The sequence below is a fragment of the Sturnus vulgaris genome, chromosome 1 (assembly GCF_052056855.1).
Source record: "Sturnus vulgaris isolate bStuVul1 chromosome 1, bStuVul1.hap1, whole genome shotgun sequence".
In the NCBI taxonomy this organism is placed as follows: Eukaryota; Metazoa; Chordata; class Aves; order Passeriformes; family Sturnidae; genus Sturnus; species Sturnus vulgaris.
The window spans coordinates 19449568-19475005 of record NC_142243.1 but is presented as its reverse complement, the minus strand read 5'-3'; the positions used below and the strand labels follow the sequence as shown (position 1 = coordinate 19475005).

Here is a 25438-nt window from a genome sequence, read left to right as displayed (position 1 = left end):
CTCCTTGAATCGCTGTGTCTATGTCAATAGCAGGAAAATAAGCAGGCTGAGGGCACAGGCACAGGACTGGTGTGTGATTGTCCAAATAATTAAAACATCGGCATGATTTTTAGAAAGGAAAATCAGCCACCTCCAATCCCAGTGCCCAGAACAGTTCCAGGATTACGAGCAGGCAGGGACCAACACAGCAAAGGCTGAATGCATCCATTTTGTTTTATGTGATGAAAACGTTATCAGTTCTTAACTTAACAGTTATCAGTGCCAGCTGGTGCCTGAGGACAGTCCCCAGCCCATTTTATGCACCTGTTACTGGAAATTTTCTCTTGGGGATCTGCAAAATAAGGTTTTGAAGACACTTCAGAAAAAAGATGGATATTAAATATTAAATTTCAGGACACTTTTCTAAAGCACTGGGACATTACTAATTTTTAGCTAAAGCTTTATGAGATTAGGATTTTTTCTTTAAAATAGATTTTTTTTTAACTTAATTCTTGTGATTCATTAAACTTCATGTGAAAATTTTCAGTAAGTTCAACCTGATATAGTCATACAAAATTGCAGATTCTAATTTGAAATTAATCACAGTTTTGCAATGAAAATTATGTTGTATGTAAATAAAAATCAGTTTCACTGCATTTTCTGTTAATCCAAATATTTTAACTGTAACCATTTACAGCTTGTGTTTAAAGGAACACTCCGGAGCAGGGCAGGTTTCATCTGCCTGAATAGCATCCAGCTCTTGGACGCTGCACCATCAGAGCTGCCAGGTTTCTGCTCCCTGGAAGAACCCGCCTGCAGGGATGGGCAGCCCGTGGTGCCTGGATCAGCCTGTGGCTCTCACCTGGATTGTCCTGATGGCAGCGATGAGGACCCAGCCACCTGCTGTGAGTGAGTCCCATTGCTTTAGAGGGACACCCTGCTGATGGGTGTTGTGAAACCTAAACAGTTCTGTTCAACAAATCGCTACAAATTCATGTCCGTATAACAAATCGCTATTTGTTATAGTCATTTCTAATTGCTGGAAAAAAAAAACAAAACAATTTTAAATTTATGTGGCTTCCTTTCCCCAGAATATTTAATGATGTACGGGTTAGTATGGGCACTGCAATCGGCCACAACAGCCGGGGAATATGTGGCATAAACACAGAGAGACGGGAACAATGGAGTTACCTCAAAACAAAGAACTTCTAATGTAAAAATAACAAACGTAGAAACCACATGGTACAAAGGCAGCCTCCAAAGACCTCAAAAGCCCCTAAGCACAGAGGTAGATTGATGGGGTGGAGAGCATAGGGTCCAATCAATAACAAGGATAAGGAAGAGAACCATATCTGTAGCCTGGCCATTAGCTAACCATATATTGAAACCAAGAACAACGCCTTATTTGTAACAAACTAGTTAACATATTAGTTCCCATGAGACAGCTCTTCTCTCTATTCTCTCACCACGATGTCAAAGGATGTCCTTCCTCCTAGCTAGGTGTCTCCCAGGGTCTGGAGCTGAAGTTCTTTGCACCTACAGGTGAAGCCACTTCCTTGTCCGCTTCAATTTCCGCAGATTATAGAAAACATTCACAGCATTTTCTTCTTCCCAGTGCTTTGTGTTGCTGTGCCTGGCCTCATCATTGTGTTTTTAGATACAGCTAGTAATTTGTTTAATAATCTGCCGAAATGGAACATTTACTCTACTTTTGCTTAAATATATTCTCTACATACCACATTTATAACCTCTACTTCCCTAATTTGCAAGGGAATGAAATCTGCCTTGGGATTTGTTGAACAGTTTTCTAATTTAGATTGCCTGTGAATTACTGTCAGAAAATGTATTCAGTGACATGATATTTGCACTGTGACACAAATCACCACAGAAATGGGCCACTGTAGTTCAGAAGATACATCTTCTTCGTTATATTTGCAGCTGAAGGTAAGTTTGTTTAGAAGCCACAGTTTCAACTGTACAATCAAGAGTAAAAAGAAAATAACTAAAATTACTGAAAAATATCTGTAATAATTCTGGATAATTTTAGATCTCCATGTGAAAACATTTTTCGAGACCCTATCACTTCTAGAATTAATATTACTAGGGCATGCATAAGTATGTATGTTTGCCTGTAGTGGTAACACTTAAATTTGTGTTTAACATAAAAAATGTTCACATATTTAAGATACTGGTGATGATATATATTGCTGATGGGAGATGCCATTAAAAACACTGATAATGTTTTTTTTTCTAATTCCTTGATTAGACTTAAGGAAATATTTGTGACTGCAAGCCCGTTTTTTAACTCACAGTCTGAATCTTTAATTTTTTCAATTACTCAAATAACCATGCAGGAACTGTCTCTGAAAAATGTAATATGTGCAAATACTGAAAAAATATTTTAAATAGGAAGGTATATACTGTTTAATCTCTGGGTAGAATCTAAACAAATATTAAAGTCTGTAAGGGCTCCCTCTCTGAGAGCTCTTTTTGATTTTTACAAGCCTTGACCCTATGTTGTTAGCTCTGTGTCTGTCCTCCATTTGTAGGAGTGTGGAGAGTCCTCATAAGTTCTTTGGCAGGAATGGAATGAAAGTGAATTGTACTTTCAAAACTGGAGTTTATTTCTCAGCAATTTAGCAAACACACTCCATAACAGTGAGAGATAATTGTGGTGAAAAGCATCTGGAAATAAAAAAGAATAATTTTTTGGTTTCTAAGGATGATGAAAAATACTTGTCACAGTTGAAGGAAGTACTACTTCTAATTGTACTACACAAGGTGAAAATAGAGATAACTCCAAACACTTAGAGGCCTGTGCCTTGGACACTGGACATTGATGCTGGGTAACCAAAAGATTACAAATTACCGAGATCTAGTCTGTATTTTAAAGATCACAGTAGAATTTTTGGGAATATTTCTTCCAACATGTTGATGTGGATGGGTCAGAAAAAAATTGAGATTGAGCACAAGAAGGAAAAGGCCTGGTGGTCTCAACACTGTCCTTCCTGGAATCTCCAGAGTTAGGGTGCTGGGACAAGGAAGGATGAGAGCCACAATAAGAATCCTCTTCAATAGCTCTGCCTTGTGCTCCATTCTCTGCTGCTGCTTCTACAATTAACTTTGGTTTTTCTACTGGCACTGATTCTCCACTAGGTCCCTTCAAATTAAAGAAACTGTGACACTCACTTGAACCTGAGATATGGGATTGTTTGCTTAACTATGTGTGGGGGAATGGATAAAGATAGTGCTGCAGGCAATCTCACCCCTTGCAGCTGTACTCATCACCAAAGAGTGGAAGCAGCCTTACCCTTGATAGATCACAGCTGTGTCTGATAAGGATGTGTGCTATAAAAGAGTGGGTTAGCTGCTTGAGTTAGTTGGAGGAAGAAGGTTGGAGTCAGAGTTGTGTGGAGTTGCCTGTGGGAAGTTCACAGAGAGAAGGAATGAAAGTTGTGCTGTAGGACTGATGATTGCTAACATCTTTGGTGTCAGTCGTTTGAGCCCTCTGGCAATCGGGGGGGAAGTATGAAGGTTTTATTGTAGGATAACAAACTGATGGTGTCAGCCAGATAGCATCCACTGTCTATTGGTGCATGGCAACAATTGGTGGCCTGGGTGAGGAATGAGCACCAATAACTGAGTTGAGATAACCACAGTTTCAAGAGCGATCATTTTGTTGGGGTACTGAACAAAAGTATATTCATTCCCCCAAAAAGAGGGTGGAAAAAAGTTATTTTCTAAAGGATCAGTAACCAATAGTAGTTGCTTATTTCTCTGACATATTGGCTGAGAAGAAAGAGCACAAAAAAAAGTGCTATCTTTAAAATAGCAATGACTATTGTTAAAGTTGGCCCATTTTAATGGATAATATTGTCTTGGATACTTCCCACACTCTTTTTCAGGAAAGAGGGCCCTAATGGAATTTAACTACTCAGCTGTTTGGTCAGTTTAGAAGTTTCGAATGATCTTTCAGTCATGTTCCACAGTATTGTGCAAAAAAGGTGTAAAGAAAAAAAAATATTTTTTTGTCCTTTGTTTTTTATTCCCATTATACCCATTTTCCACAAGATCTTGATATTGTCCTCCATGATGTTTAGAGTTCACTATATTCATATTGATTTTCAGTAAAATTTCCTATCTGGTACAGTGATGTTTATTTTAGCCTTTATTAGGTCTTTTACCATCTATCGTTGGACACATCCTCAGTAGTTTCCTTTGTTGAAGTGTCTCAGGTACTGAAAGAGCTGACAGATCTCTTATTGAACAAAAACAATGCCAGACAGCTGTTACTTAATGTGAAGGATTCCCCTCCTTTAAGAATTTCTTTGTTCCATTATAACAAGGACTTTAAAAATAATGTTTCTCTTAAGTCATGTTGATTCAACCTGAATAGTATTATAGTAACACAATTTATTACAAGAACAAACACATATATGTTTTGCAACACTTCCTAATCTTTCTGTTTAATCTCTGCTCGTTTATATAAATATATATTTAAGTCTATGAGACTTAAAATTCTCAAAAATTAGGAAATTATCTAGGAAACTTTTATGCACATGAGTAACCATTTTTATTTGAGTTGGTAAAAAATGAATCTGATGGAGTGACAAGTTATGAACATGGATTTTACTATTAAATTCTGCATTTTCATTATGCTTTTTTAGACATCTCTTATTTGTGATCACTTCTAAGTTTTTTATTCAGTGAATGATAAATTATGAAAACCTAGTGAATATATTCAAACAAAGTGAGAGGCAGTACTTGGATAATTTAGAGGACTATAAAGATCCCTTTCATGCTAATGCCTTTTCTTTATTTCCTACCTAATATAAAGGAAGTTTTGTACTAAATACTGTGTCAAATAATTAATATTTCAAACGCTATACTTATTATTATTTTACATTATTTATACACAACCTTCACAACACTTATAAACCCATAAATACAAATGAATCAGTAGCTAGCAGTCCTAGCAGTTTGGAAACAAATCTAGGAAGCAATTGTTATTTTCAAGTAATATCACACTTTGATGCAGTAATATTTCTGGAAATTATCTACTCATCAGAATCCATGTATATTCAAAATTATTGTAGGGAGGGGTCATCCTACTGGTATTTCTGAAAAAGCATCACTTCCATTTAGCTTAATTAGAAGCTTTCTTAAAACAGCTGTCTTTACTGCTTCTGCTTTTAATTTAACACCTCTAGTATTACCTTAAATATTCTCAGATTTTCATAGGATTTGTATAATTTATGAATATGGAATATGTAGAATGAAGGAAAGCAGTATAATTTTTAAACCATGTAACTTTTACTGCATTTCATTTACAGTATAGCAATTTACAATTGCAAATCCTTGAAACCTTCCACAGCAGATGAACACAGATGCAAATATTTTTATTGCCATTCAATGTTAGAGTGGAAAGGAGACTTCTTAACCCTAAGCAAGGGAACTGAGTAGTTTCAGAAGGAGGTGAAGCCATCTCACTATGAGAGTTATGAGTCATCTGTGTAATGACTTATGACATGAGGAAGTTCAGGCTGGATGATCTATGGCCATCTGTGCTATTTCTGTATGAATCCTTTAATAAATTCTAGGTAAATAAGATCACTCACAAACTGGTAGGGAAAGTGCTCAGAAAGAAGGTATGCATGTAACCCTTCACTTTCACAAAATTACATTAAATGTAAGCCAGAAATGACAAAATATTAACGGCAAAGAGGTTCTTTGGTTCCTGTTCATAATGATAGTTATTACCTCAAATTCCAAAGATGCTTAGGTGCTGCCATCCTGAATGAGGGGAGCAGTCCTCCTCATTGTATGCTATTGTTCAGGGAAACACCAGCCTGATGGAGAGACCAGGTGGGTGTCCCCATTTGTGCTCATTTGACTGAGCTCTCAGAGCAGGACTATGCAGGACTATACAGTTGCAGGCTAGCAAAGCTGAAGCAATATGACTTGGTTAGTAATCCAGCCTAGATATCAGAGCTGCTTTGTTTTCCCTTGGGAGGATCATGAGGAGCTAGGATATATAGAGTCAGCTAGTCAAAGAAAAAGACATTTCCATTTAACCTCCCAGTGCTCTTGAAATGTGTGCTTTGTTTCCTGCATTTTTGATTTTTTGGGGTTTGTTTGTTTGTTTTTTGGGGGGGATTTGTTGTTGTTGGTTTTTTCTCTGTTTTTTTTTTTTTTTTTTAATATACTTTAAAAAACATTTGTATTAATTGAAAATTCTTTTCAGTGTATTTTTTGGCTTTAGTAACCTATTTAACCGCTTATTCTTGAAACTCAAGAAGTTTCTGGGGAACAATCTTTTTCCTGGCTGCATCTTTGAATTTTGTATAAATGGTGTACTCCTTTACTAGTTAAGATATACTGATATATTCACAAGAATTTAAAAAAAAATTCAAATTTAACTTACTGTTAAAAGGAAAGCAAGTTGTTGTTTCCTTTCAATTTTCCTTTCTCTTTTGCTGGATTATAAATAAGCAAAGGTCCAAAATAGAGAACTGATTCATTTTCCATTCAAAATGTCAAAAACCTATCTGCAGTTTGAACCTATTGAAATCTTCCTAGTGAAATATAAAAATAAGCTCTGGTGCTGAGAATTGCAGTAGGAAGGGACATAATATATCAGAAAAGAGCTTTATGTCAAACTTAACTGTAGCATGACTACTCAAAAACTATAGGCTGTGCAGTCACTTATTTTCCTACCATGGATAGTGAAAGATTACCTATAATCCCTTGAAGGTTCAGATAAAAATGTTGAATGTTTGATAGGAAAGGCACATTTCTTAAGGTTTATTAAAGTTTGAGGAATTAAAAAACACACTGAAAAACTGTCTTACTTGGATTTGGGTTTTAGCCAAAGCGCAGAACTTTTCTTTCAAGCTTGATTAAACATTTACAAGCACCCCTTAAGTTTTTAGAATTAAGTAGGGATAAGGTTTAAGTTGAGCTGTTAGTTTGGACAAGTGCATTTCACTCACATTTGAAGGCTTGCTGTTCCACAACATATTTACCCTTTTGAGTTGAAGTGTCACTTCCAGATACTACATAGGGGGAACTCTTGGGTTTGGTAATTGACTCTGATCAGTGTTTCTGCATGACTGAGTGCTTGTTGAGAGCTTTAAATTTCAAGTGAAAGGTGTAATTAAAAAACATTTAGCATCTAAAGTGTGGTCAGCATTACTATATTCTATTTCCTATCCACCACCCAAAAGACAAAAACCCAAACCAACCATCATCAACAACAAAAACCCCGAAGTGCACCACCAGGAATGTTCTTCCTACCTTTATAATTGTGTTCAGGCTTGAATAAAGTTCTAAAAAATGACTGGACAAACCAAATTTGATTTGGGATTGTGTTTTGCTGTGTGTGCATGTTTTCTTTTCCCACACTGCTTATATATCCAACCTAAAAATGGATGTTTATATATTTCTTTCTACATCTGTAGGGTTAGAAGAAATTGTACGACAGGCTACCAATGTAAGAAATGCTGATTTCACCACACCTCTCTTCCAGTTGAACATCAAGGGCAGTGATGGGCTCTGATCACACAAAAGCTGTTGTTTTGATCAGCGTAACAAATCTTCTAGAGTTCTTCTCTAGTTAAAAGAAAATAATAATTTTAAAAATGTTTCCATGCAACATTCTTTTTAGAGCTGTAAAATAATAGTTATTAGATCTATCTTGATCTTAGTTTCATATTTAAACCATTATTTTTTTCCTTTGGTGCCTACAGGGTCATTTATGGATGTCTTTTTGGATATTACTGTGTAGACACTGAAGTCAGTTGTTTATGCAGAAGACCTTTTGTGGGGCTTAGGGAGGTCAGGAAAAAGCTATTTAAGCAAAGAATGTTTGCCTTTTTTGTTCACATTGGTTCTCTCAAGACTGTGTAAATAAGGAAAGCCAAATGCCTAGACATAGTATTAATTACCTAAACATCTTAGTCTTGGATATCAATTTGCATATTCAACCTTAATGTACTTGCAATTGAAGTCTAATTAAAGAGATACCTTGTGAAAAGAATGGAAATTTTAATTAAATAAGTTAACCAAGTTTCATTTTCAATTAAATATGCTGCACTAAACAGAATACCATGCACCATCAAATTTTAATGTATATAGTGAAGCCAGATAAGAGACACTGATATTTGTAGTTTATTTTGTACCTTAAGATTTAGCTGCTCAAATAACCTCTTTATTCCTGGGAAACTTTTACTATTTAGCTTTGCTACAATGGTGCTTAAAGAAAGATGCATTTCATTTTGGTTTTGTGCAATCTGAAAATTGGAGTAGTATGTATGATCGTGTCTGAGGCTGATACGATCAGATAAATGGGCTGTGGGAGTGGAAAGTGACAAATACAATCCTAAAATAATGGTTGCAATTGCAATAACTGACCCCAGGAGTTAAGTGTAGTGCCTTGTGGAGCTGTTCTGAACCAGGAAAGAAAACTCTAAATTTTTCTTATCTAAATAATTATTTGTACTCACTCAATGTAGGAGCATGTGAAATTTTTATACAATTTAAATTGGTCAAATCTATACCAACTGAGAAAATGGTCTTTTACTTTGCAATAAAAATTTCTAGGCGATCTGAATAATTGATAGATTTAAATCTCATTTTCAAAAAGAAATTAAATGAAAGCTTAATTTGTCTTTGCTTTCCATATATTTTAAGCTCTAAATACATTTGATTTTTCTCACACATTCATAACTAAATTACTGGTACAATTCTTGTTTAAAAGTTATAAATATTATTTTTATAATATCTCAGCAACCTATGTGCAGGTCTTTATTATTTTTATTCTCTTTCAGGTAGATTGTTTCATGGTTCTGAGTTTGATTAAGAAAGGAAGGGCCTGCCCGACCTGTTACCTGTATTCTAGAATTTCATATCCATCTGAATAACCTGAAACTCATTTGTGCTTCTTCAACATTCTAGTACATCTAAATACAGAACAGCCAGAGTTGTGGCATTAAACTTCTAAGTTTCACCAAGTTCAACTTATTGATCTCTTGTTGTTGTTGTTGTTACCACAGCTAATTACACCTTATGTGATTTTGAGACTGACCTCTGTGGATGGAAGCCACTGAGCCAAGGTGATGCTGACTGGAGCATAATGAAAGAACAGACTCCCCTTGACAGAGAACTCCCTGGCAGAGGTCATGCAAATAATATGGGCCATGGTAAGACTTATTATTGTTTTTGTCCTTCTGCCATGAAAATTCCTACTTGTAAATGGTCACAGACTGATAATAAAAACTGGTTTGAAATGGGTGCCACACAGATCGTAAATAACACAGGTAATGTGTTACAGAAGGCCAGTCTGTTGGAGATGCTCTTTTTTAGCTGTGATCTAGTTATTATGTCTTTGTAACCCTTATTTTTGGCTGGCACAATCAGTGAGGTATGAGAATTAATGCAGTTTTTTTGAGATACTGACCTTTGAACTGACAGCTGACTTCTTGCATATCATAACCATTGTTTACCCAATATTCACATAGGGGCCATTCTTGGAAGTATTATTTGGACAGCTTTTTGTAGAGTGCAGATAAATCCACATTGTCTAGGAAAAATAGTGCGAGTATAATTTCCTTTACAGAGTTGTCCTTCCTTCAGCCTATATTTGCCATACAATGCATTCAGGTGGAAAACTATTTTATTCCAGAAGAGGGCTGTTAAAAATATTTCTCCAAAGTGAAAATGTTATTGTAGCACACTCCATAAAAATAAAACTGCCAAGCATGTTTTTCATTGTCAAATAATATTGACAAGTATTCTGTGACTATAATTTTATTAAAATGTATCCTTTGCAATGCTTCCAGTGGAGATAAAATTAAAATCTGTGTTATAGTCCAGAACTCATTTAATTTAGATTTAATTAATTATGTATATTATCTCTAGCCAGACCTCCACGCTTTGTTCTGTGCTCATGTTAAAGAAATGTGACATGTTAAGTGTTCCACCTCAAACATTCAAAGGTATAGGAACTCCAGGATTAAAATTCACCTGAGCAAACAGTAGTGGGTGAAGTATTTGTGTGCATGCTACAGAACGATTCTAAATGAACAGTCATATTTTTTCCACTGGTCCTCATGTGATGAAGTGCACCAAAATTGCTACTCACTTTTCTCAGCAGCTGTTTGATATTCCATTTTTTTGTCTCTGTAGAGTGGGACTGGATCTGCATTACTGCACTTTATGTAAACACTACTGTGTTACAGGTTTCAGACTCTCAGAGCTGCAGAAGGGTGCACTGATCTGACTGTGTCTTTCTCTGCTGTAGGTGCTGGTGAGATCTGAGGGGTAATGTGGTCAGAATGAAGGCTGCTGGCAGCCTGAGGATCATATTAAAATCACCCATATGGAGCTGTGTGCTGCTTGATACCTGAATTACTACAAATTTGTTTCAGTGTTGCTGAGGTTGAAGCCTCAAGCAGATTTGGAGGTTACTCTGCCTCACCTCTCAAGCCCAGTAATTCTGCAATCTCTGTATAAATTAGCTGAAAAGGTATTTCTGAGGCGCTTTTGTACCAATCTGTCATTGTGCCTGCAACAGCCACGACTTCAGAATTAGATTCCAGAATCTGAGCAAGTTTTGGCAGCATTAAATCACCATCCTTCAGGTAGCAAGTGTTCCCTTTAGTACCAGGGAGTGCTCATCTCTCTTCTCTCCTGGGGAGGGCAGTAGCAAATTTTGATTAATGAAGATCTTAACAAGGCTACAGTAGAGCCTCAGCTGCAAATGAAAAGAGGGTCCTTTGAAGTACCCTTGCATTCCAATGAGGGGAGCTTCCCTCATGCTGCGGAGTGCAGCATTCCCGTTTGTCAGGGAGCTGCAATGGTCCCCTCTTTGTGCCAGCCGTGCTAAAGCAATGCCATTATTCACGTGGGGCTGGACCTAACCCTCGGCTTCATTACGTATCCATGGGAAATAAATGGCTAAGGAGTATGACTGCAGCGGCACAATGGCTGATTTTCAAGATGTAAGGCAATATGTGTAATATAAATGCTCAAAAAAGACTGAGCCTTTAGTGCTGTTTTGCACAGACTTTCATGAAAAAGTCTCAGTATTCAGCAAAGGCAGCACTGACGGCATTCAAAATATGCTGCTTTAGGGCCCCTTGAAAATGTTTATCCTTCCCTACCTTTGTCTGAAGCACATCTGCTGTAGTTCAAATCCAAATGCAGTGCATTTGCCAGAGTTCAGATTAGATCTTTAATTAAGCTTTCATCCCCACTAGCACAGACAACAATGTCAAGTCTGTGGACCCCATGAGAAAATATAGCTTATTCCATTGGCTCCTGTGGTCTGCAACATTGTTAGCATGCTTAAAAGTGGCTGGGCTTTGCTGGGAGTGAATACTGTACCCTAAAGGAAATAATTTCTGGTTTAAATTCTGTTTGAAACATTATTTAAGCCAATTAAAATGTGTCCTTTAGGGATCTTGGCTGAGGTCTCTGTTGTTTGATCTCCAGGGTGCTCTGTGTTGCAGCTCCTCTGCTCTCCCCAGTCTGTGCAGAGTGGATGGGCAATGTGTGAAGGTGATGGGTGATAGTTGTAGTGTTTTAAGGTTGGAGATCTTAAGGTTTTTGCTTGAAGAGAGCAGATAAAAATACTTCCAGTGGGTCTGCACAGTAAAGCTCTCAGAGAAGCAACACCCGAATTCCCTTTGAGGGGCTCTGTAGTCACTTCCTTGGTTTAAGTGCTTCACAGGCACCATGACAGAGTAGTCTTAGCAAAGGCTGACCAAATAACTTTATTTCCTTTTCCCTCTCTCCTTGGTTTTGGAATCAGTCATGATAATTTTACAAGAGGGAAGAGCCAGGAGCCTTTAGCAATTCTGTTTTGTCTTTACCCACAAAGACTTTGCTTGTCACAGCCTGTTACAACACCCTCTTCCTTATCCACAGAGACTGAGCTGATGGCAGAGCAGTTTAGATTGTTTTAATCTAAGCTTTACGTGTCTCATGAAGCATATAGTTACCTCTCTGAGGTAGCTATTTGCCATTGGAGCATGATATTCCTCATACTTTAAAATAAAATTTGTTTATAGGAGCATTCATTTACTTCAGTGGATCACATCAGAGGAGCACAAAGATGGCCATGTCTCACCTGGGAAGCCCTTTCCTTGTCAAGCTTGCCCCTGGGCTCTCCTGCTGCCAGGTAACAGTTTGATATTAACTGTCCCCATCTTTGTGACCTGTCCCTCAGCTGATGCAAACCAGGCATTCTTCATCCTCTAAATGTTGTTGCTGAGGGCTCTATATCAATACCAGCGGAAGGAGTTACACACGAATTCTTTGGGTGGACAGAGAAGAAGGCAATTTTTAATGTTTTGCTGCCAAATTTTTTATATCTGATTATTACTATTCTTTCCTAAAGCACCCAGCAGGTGACTCAGGTTTGAGGAAAATGCTCCAGGCTTTTGTGGACTGTGACAAAGGCATCTGGACAATGATAACAGGGCTCTATCAAGCAACCACTCTGTCTGCAGGCAGGAAAGTCACATAACCAGGGTTCCTATAGGACACCTGTGTTTTGAGGTCACTGTACACATCAGTTGTTGTTGGTGTGACCACAGAGAATTAGCTACCTCACTCCAGACATGTACTAAATTATAATTCATGGTTTGAGGAGGATGCTTTCTCAGTTGATCAGTGCAGTATTTGAAATTACATTTCAAAGTAACTCAAGTATTTAAAGTGTTTTTTTATCAGATGTCTTGTGGCTCTGCAGAGGAATGTAAAAGCAACCAGCCAGGATAGTGGTTGATCTGAAAAACTAGAGAGGTACCAGGAAAAAATGAATCAGGAGGGAAAAAAATTAGAAAAATATTAGATGAGAACGGAAAATATAGATGGCATTATTTTCAACAAAATATGTATTTTTAAAACAAAATTTGAAGAAATATATTAAATATGAACAGCAACTCTTCACTACATTCACAGCTGTCCTTTTTATTTGTCCTTTTGGCCACTGACTAAAACTAATAGACACGGTTCATTTCATAACTTTTTTCTTTCTTTTTGGTCTTTCCCGAGGCTTTTTTTAATTTTCTATTGTGTAACTTTTCAATTCTTATGCCATACTAGGGAGAAGTTAAGTTGTGTAGTTGTGATGTGTTTTTTTCTGATACTGTATAATCCCTGCTTATTTAAAAAGTCAGAGAGAAGAAAAGGAAAAGACAAGAGAAAGCTTGACAAATAATTTTATTTTTTTTTCTCTGAAAGAAGGAGGTATTAAAAAAACAAAATAAAACTTAGACTGGCTGATTCATTTTTCAGACTCGGCGTAGAACAGAAACTGTTTATTCCACTTAAGAAAACTTTTTTCAAAAAGAAAAAAAGTCAGAAAAGAAGGAACTGCACTTAGAAGTCCCAACAAGTAGCAGAATTTTATTCCAGCAGGATCTGTGCTTCTTAGGTTGTATCTCATCTAAGGGACCAGAAACAAGTGCTAGCTTAGCTAAATCCCTTTTACTTGAAACTGCACCTTGGACTGCACACACCAGCGAGTTACCCGATCTCAGCTGAATAGTTGCAACTTGCAGCTGAGGAGTAGAAACCTCTGAAACGATTTGAGAACAGTGCCTTGAAATCTTGCAGTTCTTAATATTCATGTGATTTCTTAGTGTTATAAAACATCAGAAATAAAATAGATGCAGGATAAACTCAAGCAGAATGCTGCTGCAGGGAACTCAGAAGGCCTGAACCATCCCACTGAAGCCCTGCATGTTGCATTGCTCCTGGGACACCCAGCAGCCTTTGTACTCACAGTGAATTTGTTCAGACAGTTCCATCTCTCTTTTGTTGACTTTGATGCTGAATAGGTAAGCACCTTTCAGATTCAGATTAATTTATCTCAGAAGCCCTTAAAGCAAACTGGGCACCACTGATATGTGAATCAATGAATTATTCTGGTAAGATCTATTGCAGAGTTTGGTCTGCACTCAAAATAAACACAGATGCAGCGGGGATGCACATATTTTTCTCTACTTCAAAGTCAGAAAAGAAACAAATTTTATTATAAGTATGCATGTATTGAATGAATTTAAAGATCTTAGATCCAACAAAAGCTAGAGCAAATTCTTACCTAACTGTATGTGTCTGTCAGGAGAGTGTTTTTGAGGACTGGAAGCCTGGCTTTCTGCCACATTATCCCTGCAGACTTTTATTTCTGGGAAAGAGCAACGCGTAGGGGTTGCTCATTAGGATGTGTTATGTTCTCTGCCTATTAATGTGAGATGATGCCCTCTGTTGGATGTCCCACCGAGAGGATAAAAGGATCCACACAAAGAGATCTATGTTTATTATTAGCTTTACAAGTTCTTTAGCTCCAGTTGTTTAAAAAAAATAAAAAGGAGTTGAAGGGTAACAGATTTATATTGTTCCTTTCTGGTTAATTGAAGCTTAGAAGTAACTTCTCTCTGCAGCTTCTTGTAGCTGAGTCTTTTTGTAGATGTAAGCTAAGAAACATCGTCATTTAGCTCAAGATTTTGGAGTTGTAGAAGCAAATTTCTAGTCCCAGCTCTCTGTTTATGGCTCTTTAATGGACACAATAGTCATTGCATAGTAGAACATGTAGACATAAAGAAGGGAGGTAACATTATTTCTTACTTAATGAAAACATAAATTTGTTTGAAAAGCTGTTTGAAAGACAAAAGCCATCTAAATTGTTTGGAGTGTAATTCTTCTAACAGCTCATTTTGGAAAGTGTGTATCTGCTGCTTTCTATTTCTTCAGCTTTTTGCTGGGGAGATGAGTTACATGAAAGTATTTCAATTTATTAATAAGTATCAAGATTATTTTATATAAGACAAGATTTTCTTGAGTGGTGGTAAAATTAAATAATTGAAAGACTGAGTCTACCAGACCTGAAGCCAGATGATATTAAAAGGCAGCAGTGTGTTTTAACAGCAATATTTCTGCACAACTGATCCAGCTCTTGTTTTACCTTCATGAAGAGTCAAGAATTATCAATATCAAGGCTTTTTCAGGGAAGTAAAAATACTGCAGTTGAAAAAAAATTAGTATTTGTGTGGAGAAGCAGGAAGGACTAAGGGGGAAAGAAAAATAAGTCTGAAAATCTTATTTCTTCCCTGCAGTTCTCAGCTGAAGTTTTCCCTGGGTATTATTAAAAAAAAAATAAATTAAATGTATAAGACTTACTCTGTATTGCAGGGGAGTGAACTGTGATTCTCACTGTTTTCTAATCTTTTCTGCCTCACAAGCAGCCTCATCCACATACAGTCTTTGTATTTTCTTCCCATATATTGGTCAATCTGTTTGTCTCAAGAGATGACTAGATTATTTTAAAAATCTGACTTCAGATCATATTCATTTATTTTGATTGTGGAAATAAAAGATCATAAGGCTTCTTTCATATGAGAATCTCAATGATTGCACTTCTGAGATTAACATGCCTATGAAACTGTCATCGATTCAGCATTTGTAAAGAAAAATAATCTTTGAGTAGTTTCTAAATGCTTACTAAGGTAAAGAAGTTAATGGAAGTCGTATCATTCAGTCTGCATCAGTTGATAGAGACAAGTTAAAAGTAAATTTTAAAAATAAGTTTTACTTTTAAATATAGTTTTGTCTTTTAACATGATACTACTTCTCAACATGTTGTAATTTCAAACATCCCCATCTTTTGTGCCAAGTCTGTGCTTAGACTCATCGTGTCATTCTTTGTTATAAGTACATATATTTCTAGGTGCTGAATTTATTGCAGATTGAGTATATAATTTTTTAAGCTTTTAATTAAAAACTCTTTCAACAGGTAAGATTTTGGTACCGGTTATCTCAGGATTCCCAGCTTTCTGTCTTTAAGAGGACTGCATTAAATGGAAACTTGGAAAAATTACGTGACATTTCAAGATTGGCTGAGATGAATTGGACAAAAGTGACTATACCTGTAGAAAGTGTGGCTGAGGAATTACCTTTTCAGGTAATTGGTTATCACATTTACATTTCTTTCAAAAAGATATTTTACTTTGGCCTTTAGAATTAATTTACTTTTAATGATGAAATGTAAAAAGAGAATTTCTATTCTTTAATGCTCATATGAAAAATAATTTAATTCAGCTTTTTCCACAGGTCCATCTATTAAACAGCCATTATTTCAGTATTTTAAGCATTAGAATAACTTTTTATAACAAACATCAAGGGACCCTAGAAATTTAGTTCAGACCCCCATTGACAGGGAAAACTTTCATTTGACCAGGCTGGTCAGAGTTCCATCCAGCCTGGCCCTGAACATCTCCAGGGATGGGGCATCCACAACTTTCCTGAGCAAAATGTTCCAGTGCCTCACCACCCTCAAAGTAAAGGATTTCTTCCCAATATCCAGTCTGAACCTACTCTTTAAGTTTGAATCCATTCCCCTTGTCACAGGACACATGACAATTAGGTCATTCTAGAGCCTTCTCATTTTGAAGCTGATTAAACCCAGTTCTCTCAGCTGCTCCTCATAGCAGCGGTGCTGCATCCCTCTGATCAGCTTGGTGACCTCTTCTACACTCACTCCAACAGGTGCTGGGGACCCCAAGCCGGACACAATACTTTAAATGAGGTCTCACAAGGGCGGATTAGAGGGGCAGAATCCCCTCCCTGCCCTGCTGGCCACGCTGCTTTTGGTGCAGCCCAGGACACGTTTGGCTCTCTGGGCTGTGAGTGCACAGCTGGGTCATGTCCAGCCTCTCATCCACCAGCACCCCCAGGTCCTTCTGGGCAGGGCTGCTCCACATCTCTTCATTCCCCAGCCTGTGTTGATACTGGAGGTTGCCCCAACCCAGGGTCAGCACCTTATACTTGGTCTTGTTGAACCTCAGAGATTCCCATAACCCACTTCTTGACCTTGTCCAGGTCCCTCTGGATGGCATCCTGTCCTTCAGGTGTGTCAGCTGCACCATTCAGCTTGGAGCACCACTGCAAACTTGCTGAGGGTGCACTCGATCACAGTAATGGAGATATTAAATAACACTGGTCCAGATATGGACCCCTGAGGGGCACCACTTGTCACTGATGTTCATCAGGACTCTGAGCTGTTGACCACTGCCCTCTGGATGTGACCATGCAACCAATTCTTTATCCACCTAACAGTCCATCCATTAAATCTATCTCTCTCCAATTTAAAGAGCAGGATGTTGTGGGGGCCATGTCAAAGGCTTTACAGAAGTCCAGATATGGGACAGCTGTAACCCTTCACCAGTGCAGTCAGTTCATCATAGAAGGCCACTGGGTTGGTTGGTACTTGGTGAAGCCATGCTGGCTGTCTTGAGTTACCTCCCTGTCCTCCAGGTGCCTTAGCATAACTTACAGGAGGATCTGTTCCATGGACTGCCCAGGCACAGAGGTGAGGCTGACAGTGCAGGTACTTCAATTTGCAATCCATCCCTACATTTATTGTACCACATTGCTAACTTCACCAGGCATAGTATAGATGAACACAATTGAATGGTGTTGTAAATCATCATATTTGGTAACCATGAATAGCTAATTTAAGAAGATATATAATTTTTATATGTTCCAGCAGGCAGACTATTCAATAGCGATGACTTTTACTAGTTTTGATTGAATCAAGGTCATCTGGGTCGCATAACTTTCCCTAGGTAAAAGTAGTTATGGCTTTGACAGTTGAGCAAATTTCTGACCTGACCAAATCTCAGTTGTAGTTTTTTCTAGCTGATTTTTTTCTAGCTGTAGGAACTATTTAGTTCCTGTGCAGATGCAGATAGATTATAAAGGAATATATAAATATGTGTGTATGTCTTTTTATCATGTCACCTTTAATGAACTAACTTTTTTTTCTGTCTTTACAGATTATCTTGCGAGGTACTATTCTAACAGCAAATGCTACTGTTGCTATTGATGATATCAGTATAACAGAAGAATGTATAGTTGTGAATAGATCACTTCCAGGAGTCAGCCAGGAAAGTACGTTTTCCCCCATGTCTTCTGTATATGTGTGATTTGACTGACAATTTGAAGTTACTTTTAATAAAGTAGAGGATAATCCGAGAAAAAATGTCCATATGCTGTAATCAATCATCTCCCTGGAAGTGTTCCAGGCTGTGCTAGATGGGTCTTTGACTCTGCCCCTGGCAGACCAGATGATCTTTAAAAGGTCCTTCCCAATCCAAACCATTCTATGGTTCTATAAAGGCTTTCTTCCTTGTGTTATACATCAGCTGCTATAAGAAGTTTGCACTAATTCTGCAATGTAGAATTACTGTGTAGTACCTGCTCACATTCATGTTTGGATGCAGAGGCAGAAGCAAACCATCCTATATTTTCCACTAAAGAGGAAATTCTGCTGCTTTACCTTTTAGGACAAGAGGTTTCTCCCCTCATTACTGCTAAATATCTGACATATAATAAAAGCCCACCAAACTTGTCTTTGTACTCACACTCTGTAGTTTTGAAGAGCTAATGGATGGAAACATAAAACAACATAAACTTCTGTCAGACTGCTGCTCCTGTGGCATGGGCACCTGTGCAGTCAGGTGACTGTTGATGAGTTATAGCCATCAGGTGTCTGAATTTATAATATCCAAAAATTTAAAGGCATAATAGAGAATTAGTGCTGTGTATTTAAGGCTTCTCTGATCCCTATATATAGTGAGGTTGAGGTATTTAGAGATATTTATTTGCTTTAATTATTTAATTATTTTCCCTACAACTCCCTCATTTACCAGTTAATTGCAAAGGTACTGTTTTTAGAAGGGAGTTATTTTTTAAAAAATCCCTGTCTGAATAGAAATATTAGTATTTTAAAAAGGTGAGTTAAAAAAAGAATATGAAAAGCCATTCATCATTCCTCTCATTTACTTTCCAGAAATCTACTGAAGAAAAGCCAGTAGACTGGCTTTTTGTTTCCCCATTCGTTGAAATTTGTGGTGTTTTCTAGTGTGTAAGCTGAGGTACAGGCCAGTAATGGTGCAGCACCCAACTTTGGTTTCTTACAGCTTTCACTGTGACCTGAGCACAGAGAGAGCACAGCTACAGCAGAAAGGTTTGGTGAAAAACCTGCACTTGGATGTGAGGGAAAGAGCAGGGACCCACACCAGGCTCTGATCAGGAGCCTGGCTCTGTAACACTAGGGTGTATCTGATAACTTTTCACACAAGTTTGACTATTGTGGAGAGTAAGTTATAGTTTAGGACCATCAGACATTGAGATCAGCTGTGTTTCTTATCAGCTGTGATAGAATCTAGCACACTGCATCGGCGCTGCTTTGTTTCTTATGCTGAGCACGTTGCTATATTAAAAAAGATAAAAAGCACTTCTTATAATTTTATATACTTGTGGGTTTACTTACATGTCTTTTTCTGATTTTTTAAGGGGAAACAGAATCTGAAGATGCTAATACTTCATCTTTTTACTGTCCAGAGGGACTTTTCTCGTGTGGGGATGGGCAATGTATTTCACCTGACAAATTTTGTGATTTTAAGCCTGACTGCCCAAGTAACCATGATGAAACCAAATGCCGTAAGTGAAAACTTTCAAATCTATGTTGCTAAGCTCCTGTGGCTGTTTCTTTGTCCTATTTGCAATGCTTTCATGACTTCATAAATCTTGCAATTTAATTAAAAGTAAAAGCTCTCGAGAAATAGTTACTTCACTTTGATTCTGTTCTGTGATTCTGCCCCTTTTAGTTTCTGTAGCAACTACTTCTCTCTTAGCATTAAAACCAGAATTAAAGGTTTTGATTAATTATTTAGTAGAAGATAGTCCTTTAAAATAGTATTTTATTTTATATTTCTAATGTGTTGGTCACAGACTTGCATTCAAATTGTGTGTTATTATATAATTACTTTTGATGTGAAGATGTCCCAGCAGTACCACAGCTGTACCACAAACCTGGTCACAGATATAATTTAAGCCGAGTCAGCATCTTCTGTTTGGATGTGCTGTGATTCCTGTCAGGGCCACATGCCTGGGCTTTCTCTGCATGGAAACAAACACGTGGGAAAGTACAGGGAGGTGATGCATCTCGGAATCCCTCTCCACTGTACAGGCAGCAGGAAGCTTGGAACTCTTCCAGGGTCTCTAATATGCAGCTTCAAAAGTCTTTTTGATTCATTCAGTTTCCTGCTTTGCATAAGAAATCACAGTCATATTTTGCACTATTGAAAATTAGTCTCTTGCTTTGAACAATCAACTTGGCTGTAGAACTTGTGATGCATTTTAAAAAGGAGTTGCCATGAGCAATATTTAATGCAAGTTTTCTTTTTAAAAATAGAGCATGGTGCTTTCTAGCACATTCAACACAAATGACAGGAATATTGTAGATAAGATCCTCAAATTATTTGCCATGGTATGCATCAAAAAGCATAAATTTCTTTAGAGATGCTAATATAATTTCAGTGTTCGTATTTTATGGTTTTTATTTGCAGATTTGAGAGTTGTTGCTCAGATAAACAAAGATCTATTTGACTATTAGCAGGTAAAAGAAATAATTAAAGTTTCTATGCAATTTCTTTTCAATTTTAGTATTGAATCTTCTTCAGCTAGAGCACTAGTATTGAGGGGATTTAAGTGTTTAGAAAGACTGATATCCAAAATATATAGAACTTGGATATATAAAACTGCATTTTGTTTGGCTAGATAATAGTTTGCCTAGCTAAAATCAGAAATTACTATTAAATGTTCACTAAGCAGAGTATTTTTCCTCTTGTGGGCCAGAGTAAAGAAAATTCTGATGTTACTGCAGCACAGCTGAGGTTGGAAGGGATATCTGAAGATTCCTAAGTGGTTAAACACCACCCTGCTCGAAGCAGGGCCACCAGAGCAGAATGCCCTGAGCTTGACAGAGTTGGGTTCTGAATACCTGTGAGAATGGAGACTACCCAGCCAGACAGGACACCCTGTTCCAGTGTTTGATCACCCTTGCAGTAAAACAATTGTCTGTTGCTTCTCATTTCACTGGGCACAACTGAGAGGAGTTTTTACTTCTTTACTTCTTCCCTGTCTATGTCACTCATATTAAAACTCTTAAAACACTTAATTTTCTAATTTACTTTATATTTTTTCTGCTTTACTTATGATTACACACCTTATGCAGCATTGAGTTATAATAGTCCGGGTTTTTCTCCCATTGCCCTTTTTAAATTCAGGCGCAAGGTATTTGTTCTCTGACAAAATAATAACACTTCCAAATCAATAATTTAATTAAAAAATTATCTAAGTAAATTAAGCTGCATGCAACTTTCACTTCACTGGGATAGCAATTGAAGTGGTAGCTTTTAATCAAGAAAATTAAGATCTGCTTTTTTGTGGCCGTTTGTATTTCCTTTTAACTGTTCAGGTTTTGTTTCCATTTCAACATTATACCTTTGGCCGAAGACAAATGTCCAGCTAGGTGTTCCAGCAGTTCTAGACCAGCCTTAATTACAAGTAGCCTATATGGCAACTGATTCTTTTTTTTCTTTTTCCTCTAATTATATGACTAAAGAAGCTTTTTTCTTACCCAAGTTGCATTTGTCAAGACAATACATTAACAATGTCATGCTAAAGGTTAAACTTTGGAAGCATTATATTTATGGTGATCTTTGCTCTAAGTATATTGCTGACTTATAAATCATTGTTACTGCTGTGCTGGCTCAATGTGTGCTAGCACTACAGCTTGTAATGTGGGAAGCAGAGTGTAGGTACACAAAGGGCTCTGCAAGTAGTTTGGCAAGCTGACTGTTTCCAAGCAATAAACTTGCCTTTCAGCACATTAATCTGGTAGTCTACAGCACTAGAATAGCTCTTACAAATCTTTTCAAATAGCATTTAATCATCTTCATGCTTATATAGTGCGTCATTAATTTCTATATTTTCTTTGCATGTTCCTGTACTTGGATGCAAGCATTTCATATTTCTCGGACAATTTTCCTTATTTCTGAACTTGGTTAAACACAGATTTTTGTTCACCGCTTCCAACTACCTTGTTGCTTTCATCAATATTAACTTTTTTTTTTCCCACAGTGTTCCATCTAATAGTGATTGCATGCACCTTGACCTTGTTAATGTTTTTCTCTTTGTATGAGAACCAGGCAAGGATATTACATGGGCTTAAAATGTCTTTCAAAATATGTTTCATTTAAATGTTATAATTTTAAATTCCAGCAAGGTGATATAATTAGAAGCTTGGGTCCACTGAATAAGCCAGGTCTCCATTCAATTCTTTTAATTCTCAATATCAATTCTTGAGACATCTCTTGATTTTCACTTCCAATCAAACGGGTACCTTTTTTCTGTTAGGCCTGGAAGAATTCAGTTGAAGATTACCACTTCTGGGACTGCCAAAATGTTTTCTTTCTTGAGTGCTGCTACCCCTGTCTATTACATCACAGCTTTTCTTCTACAGATGAAGAATTTACTATGGTCATAAAGCTTTTATACTCTTTTTACTTAATTTCCATGCATTAAAGCAGAGGAGAAATGCGACAGCCTTTTTCAAACTGCAGATTTACAGCAGTGACCTAACACACCTATCACACTGTGGGCTTGTGCTCTGGAAGATGAATGTGCAGCATGACTTCTATGGTCTACATCTTGTGCATTTGGTGTAATCTAAATGCTCACTTTTGCACCCTAAGAATTATGTTGATGGAACAAGAATAAGATCAGGTTGGAAAGCAATCTGGTAACATAAATGTATTCTTGATATTCTGTCTGACCTTTGCTACTTTCTCCCTTATTCTCTGTCTTTTGTGTCTGCTCTTTTTTTTTTTTTTTCCTCTGTCTACTTATGGTGTGGATTATCAGGAATAATTATATGGGTTTCTATATAAAAATAAATATAAAATACTTTAAATTTATATTAAAAATTACATTTATACAAAATATAGCATATTTTTGCAGGTTTATCACATGCTTTGAGGTGCTCCAACCTGACCTTGTACCTGATCAGTGATGTATCAAGGTATTCCTGTTGCAGCACTGGCTTACCCACAGCCATAGATCCTTTGAGCTGTCCTTTCTCTAGCATGGAATTACCCTTCAGAGTTACACCTGCAGCCACACAGACATAACCATGGCCACAGGTTCCTCAAGATGTACCTGCTCTGGCATGGGCTTATTCTCAGCCAGAGACACCCCAGGGCGTCCTGATCTCATGTGGCCTCATCTGCAGGTCGCAGTCCCTGTGCCTGGAGTACACATTGGAGTTCCAGCCTGTTCCTCCCAGTGCAGCAGAGCAGTGACCTGGCCATCTGCCAGCAGGAATGTCACCTGTGCTGTTATCAAAATGCTCCCTGGCACAGCAGAGTAAGGAGATAAGCAGTGCAGCAAGCAGTGAAAGCAAAAAGCAGCCAGTAACAAGCACTGTAATGAACAGTCAGGAAAGCAGACCCCATGGCAAGCACAGAAGTGTGCCAATTAATATCTAAAAATCAATAAAACCTGTAAATTTGATCCAACACATTCCAATCAATTTGTCATTGTCTCAGACTCTTCAAGCCACATGCCCCAGAAAGGATTGCCATGGATGAACCCCAGCTGGCAGCTCAGCTGCTCACCCACTCCCTTGGTGGGATGGGAGAGAGAATCAGATGAGTAAAGGTGACAAAACCCATGGGCTGAGGTAAAGGCAGTTTCACAGGGAAAGCAAAACCCCAATGCACATGAGCAAAGCAGAGCAAGGGTTTAATTCACCCTATGGGCAGGCAGGTGCTCAGCCAGGGCAGCAGGGCTCCATTACACATTATGGAAGATGAACACCACCACTTGGAGCATCTCCCCCTAGCATTGCTGAGCATGGCCCCAGAGGATGTAGGCTATCCCTTAGTTCAGTTGGGGTCAGCTGTCCTGCCTGTGTCTCTTCACAACTTTTTGTGCATGCCCAACATCCTTTCTGGTGGGGCAAGGGGGTTGAGAATGCACAAAAAGTGTGAGGAGCTGGAAAGGCCTTGGCTCTATATAAACAGTGCTCAGCAATAATTAAAATATCCCTGAATAATCAACACTGTTTTCAGCACAAATCCAAAATACAGCCCTTTATCAGCTACCATGAAGAAAATTAACTACACACCTGCTCAAACCAGCACACATAAACACATGGTATTGTTTTGTGTTTATGTCTAAATAAAAGATGCATTTAATAGTTATTATTTCTATAGTGTACACTTTAGGGCAGCACAAGCATGTTAAGGCTAGCCTTAAATTAAGTAATTCATAACCTGGACATAATCTATATGTTTGTACACAGTTTTATGTACCTTAATTTCAGTTAGGAGGCAAGTAAAGAGAAGGGTGCTTATATTGGATCTTAAAAACTACTTTTGTGGCATAATTAGAGATAAATATTATTTGGTTTCTTCATATATGTAATAAAAATGTCCTCAGTATTATAAGAAACATTCCCTATATTTCCCATTACTAATCTGCTGTAATTATATAGTAACTCTTCCTAAATCTCCTTTTTAGAGTCAAATCTTGCATACCAAAATGTCTGTCTCAGATCTGGCTACTCCATTTCAGCCAGACAAATCAGTAATTCTTAAAGATGAGACCAGAAACAGCAGCTGGATCAGAAAGATGCGCTTAAGTTCAAGGAGTGAAAAGGTTGCCAGCTTGTAAATTGGAGACAGTACCTAATACTGGATGTGCCTGAATAGCTGCAAAAGAATCAGTTCATGGAAATTAAATGGGGAAGGGATGGGACTGAAATCCCATTTACAGAGAAAGGAAAATACCTTTGACAGTGGGTTAGAAATGGCTGTAAAAGCTGCATTGCTTGAGTTTCCTGGTGTAGGAGAGAAGTGACCACGGGGCTGGAAGAAGCCAGGGCAGGAGGGACCTTGGCTGGTCTGGGGGGAGAACTGAGACCAGCTGGTCAAAGTGTCTCTGATAGAGTGTCAGGAGAGAGAAAAATAATGGAAGAGTAAACATCTGGTAAGAGAAAATAAAACAAGGAGAGAATGGGAATGAATAATACAGGTTTGGAGCAGTGATATTTTGGGAGGGATCAGCATAAAACGTGACTGTTAAGTGACAGCTGAGACTACACGAAAGGACCTGGAGCAGGGAGCTGCTTGGGGAAATGAGGTAAGAGAGTGAGGATTTCCAGTTCTCCAGTGGTACTAGGACTGAGATAAGGGGTCACAGAAGAGCAGTTGTGTAATAGGTAAAACAGGCTATGGAAAAGAAGAGGATCGAGGAAAGAGTAAGGGCACTTTTCCAACAGACCACACACACTTTCAGGATTTCTACAGAACCTGGAAGTCATAAGTCTAACTTGTCTACTTCTTTCAGCAAATATCTGCATAGTATTTTTCGGGGAAAACCTATGTCTCATTGCGTAGTTACTCTTACTTGGTTTCCAGCAAATTATGCACTTTGATAGAAAACACTGAGTGAGCTTCAGTGGCAGAGAGAACAGGGTGAATAACAAGAAGACCTGAAGAGTGACCATTGGATCTTAATTTGTATAGTGCGGTAAAAACAGGAA

At 37.8% G+C, this 25438-nt stretch overlaps 1 protein-coding gene across 1 annotated transcript in view; it reads left to right on the top strand.

Annotated features, from left to right (window-relative positions):
- MALRD1 (MAM and LDL receptor class A domain containing 1) overlaps positions 1 to 25438 on the top strand; it is a 237299-nt gene that overhangs the window by 28994 nt on the left and 182867 nt on the right. Inside the window, exons 9-14 of the mRNA XM_014889594.2 lie at positions 677 to 884; positions 9033 to 9179; positions 12051 to 12160; positions 15779 to 15946; positions 17820 to 17937; positions 19339 to 19488. Coding sequence (XP_014745080.2) covers positions 677 to 884; positions 9033 to 9179; positions 12051 to 12160; positions 15779 to 15946; positions 17820 to 17937; positions 19339 to 19488 — 901 coding nt within the window. The remainder of the gene's footprint in view (positions 1 to 676; positions 885 to 9032; positions 9180 to 12050; positions 12161 to 15778; positions 15947 to 17819; positions 17938 to 19338; positions 19489 to 25438) is intronic.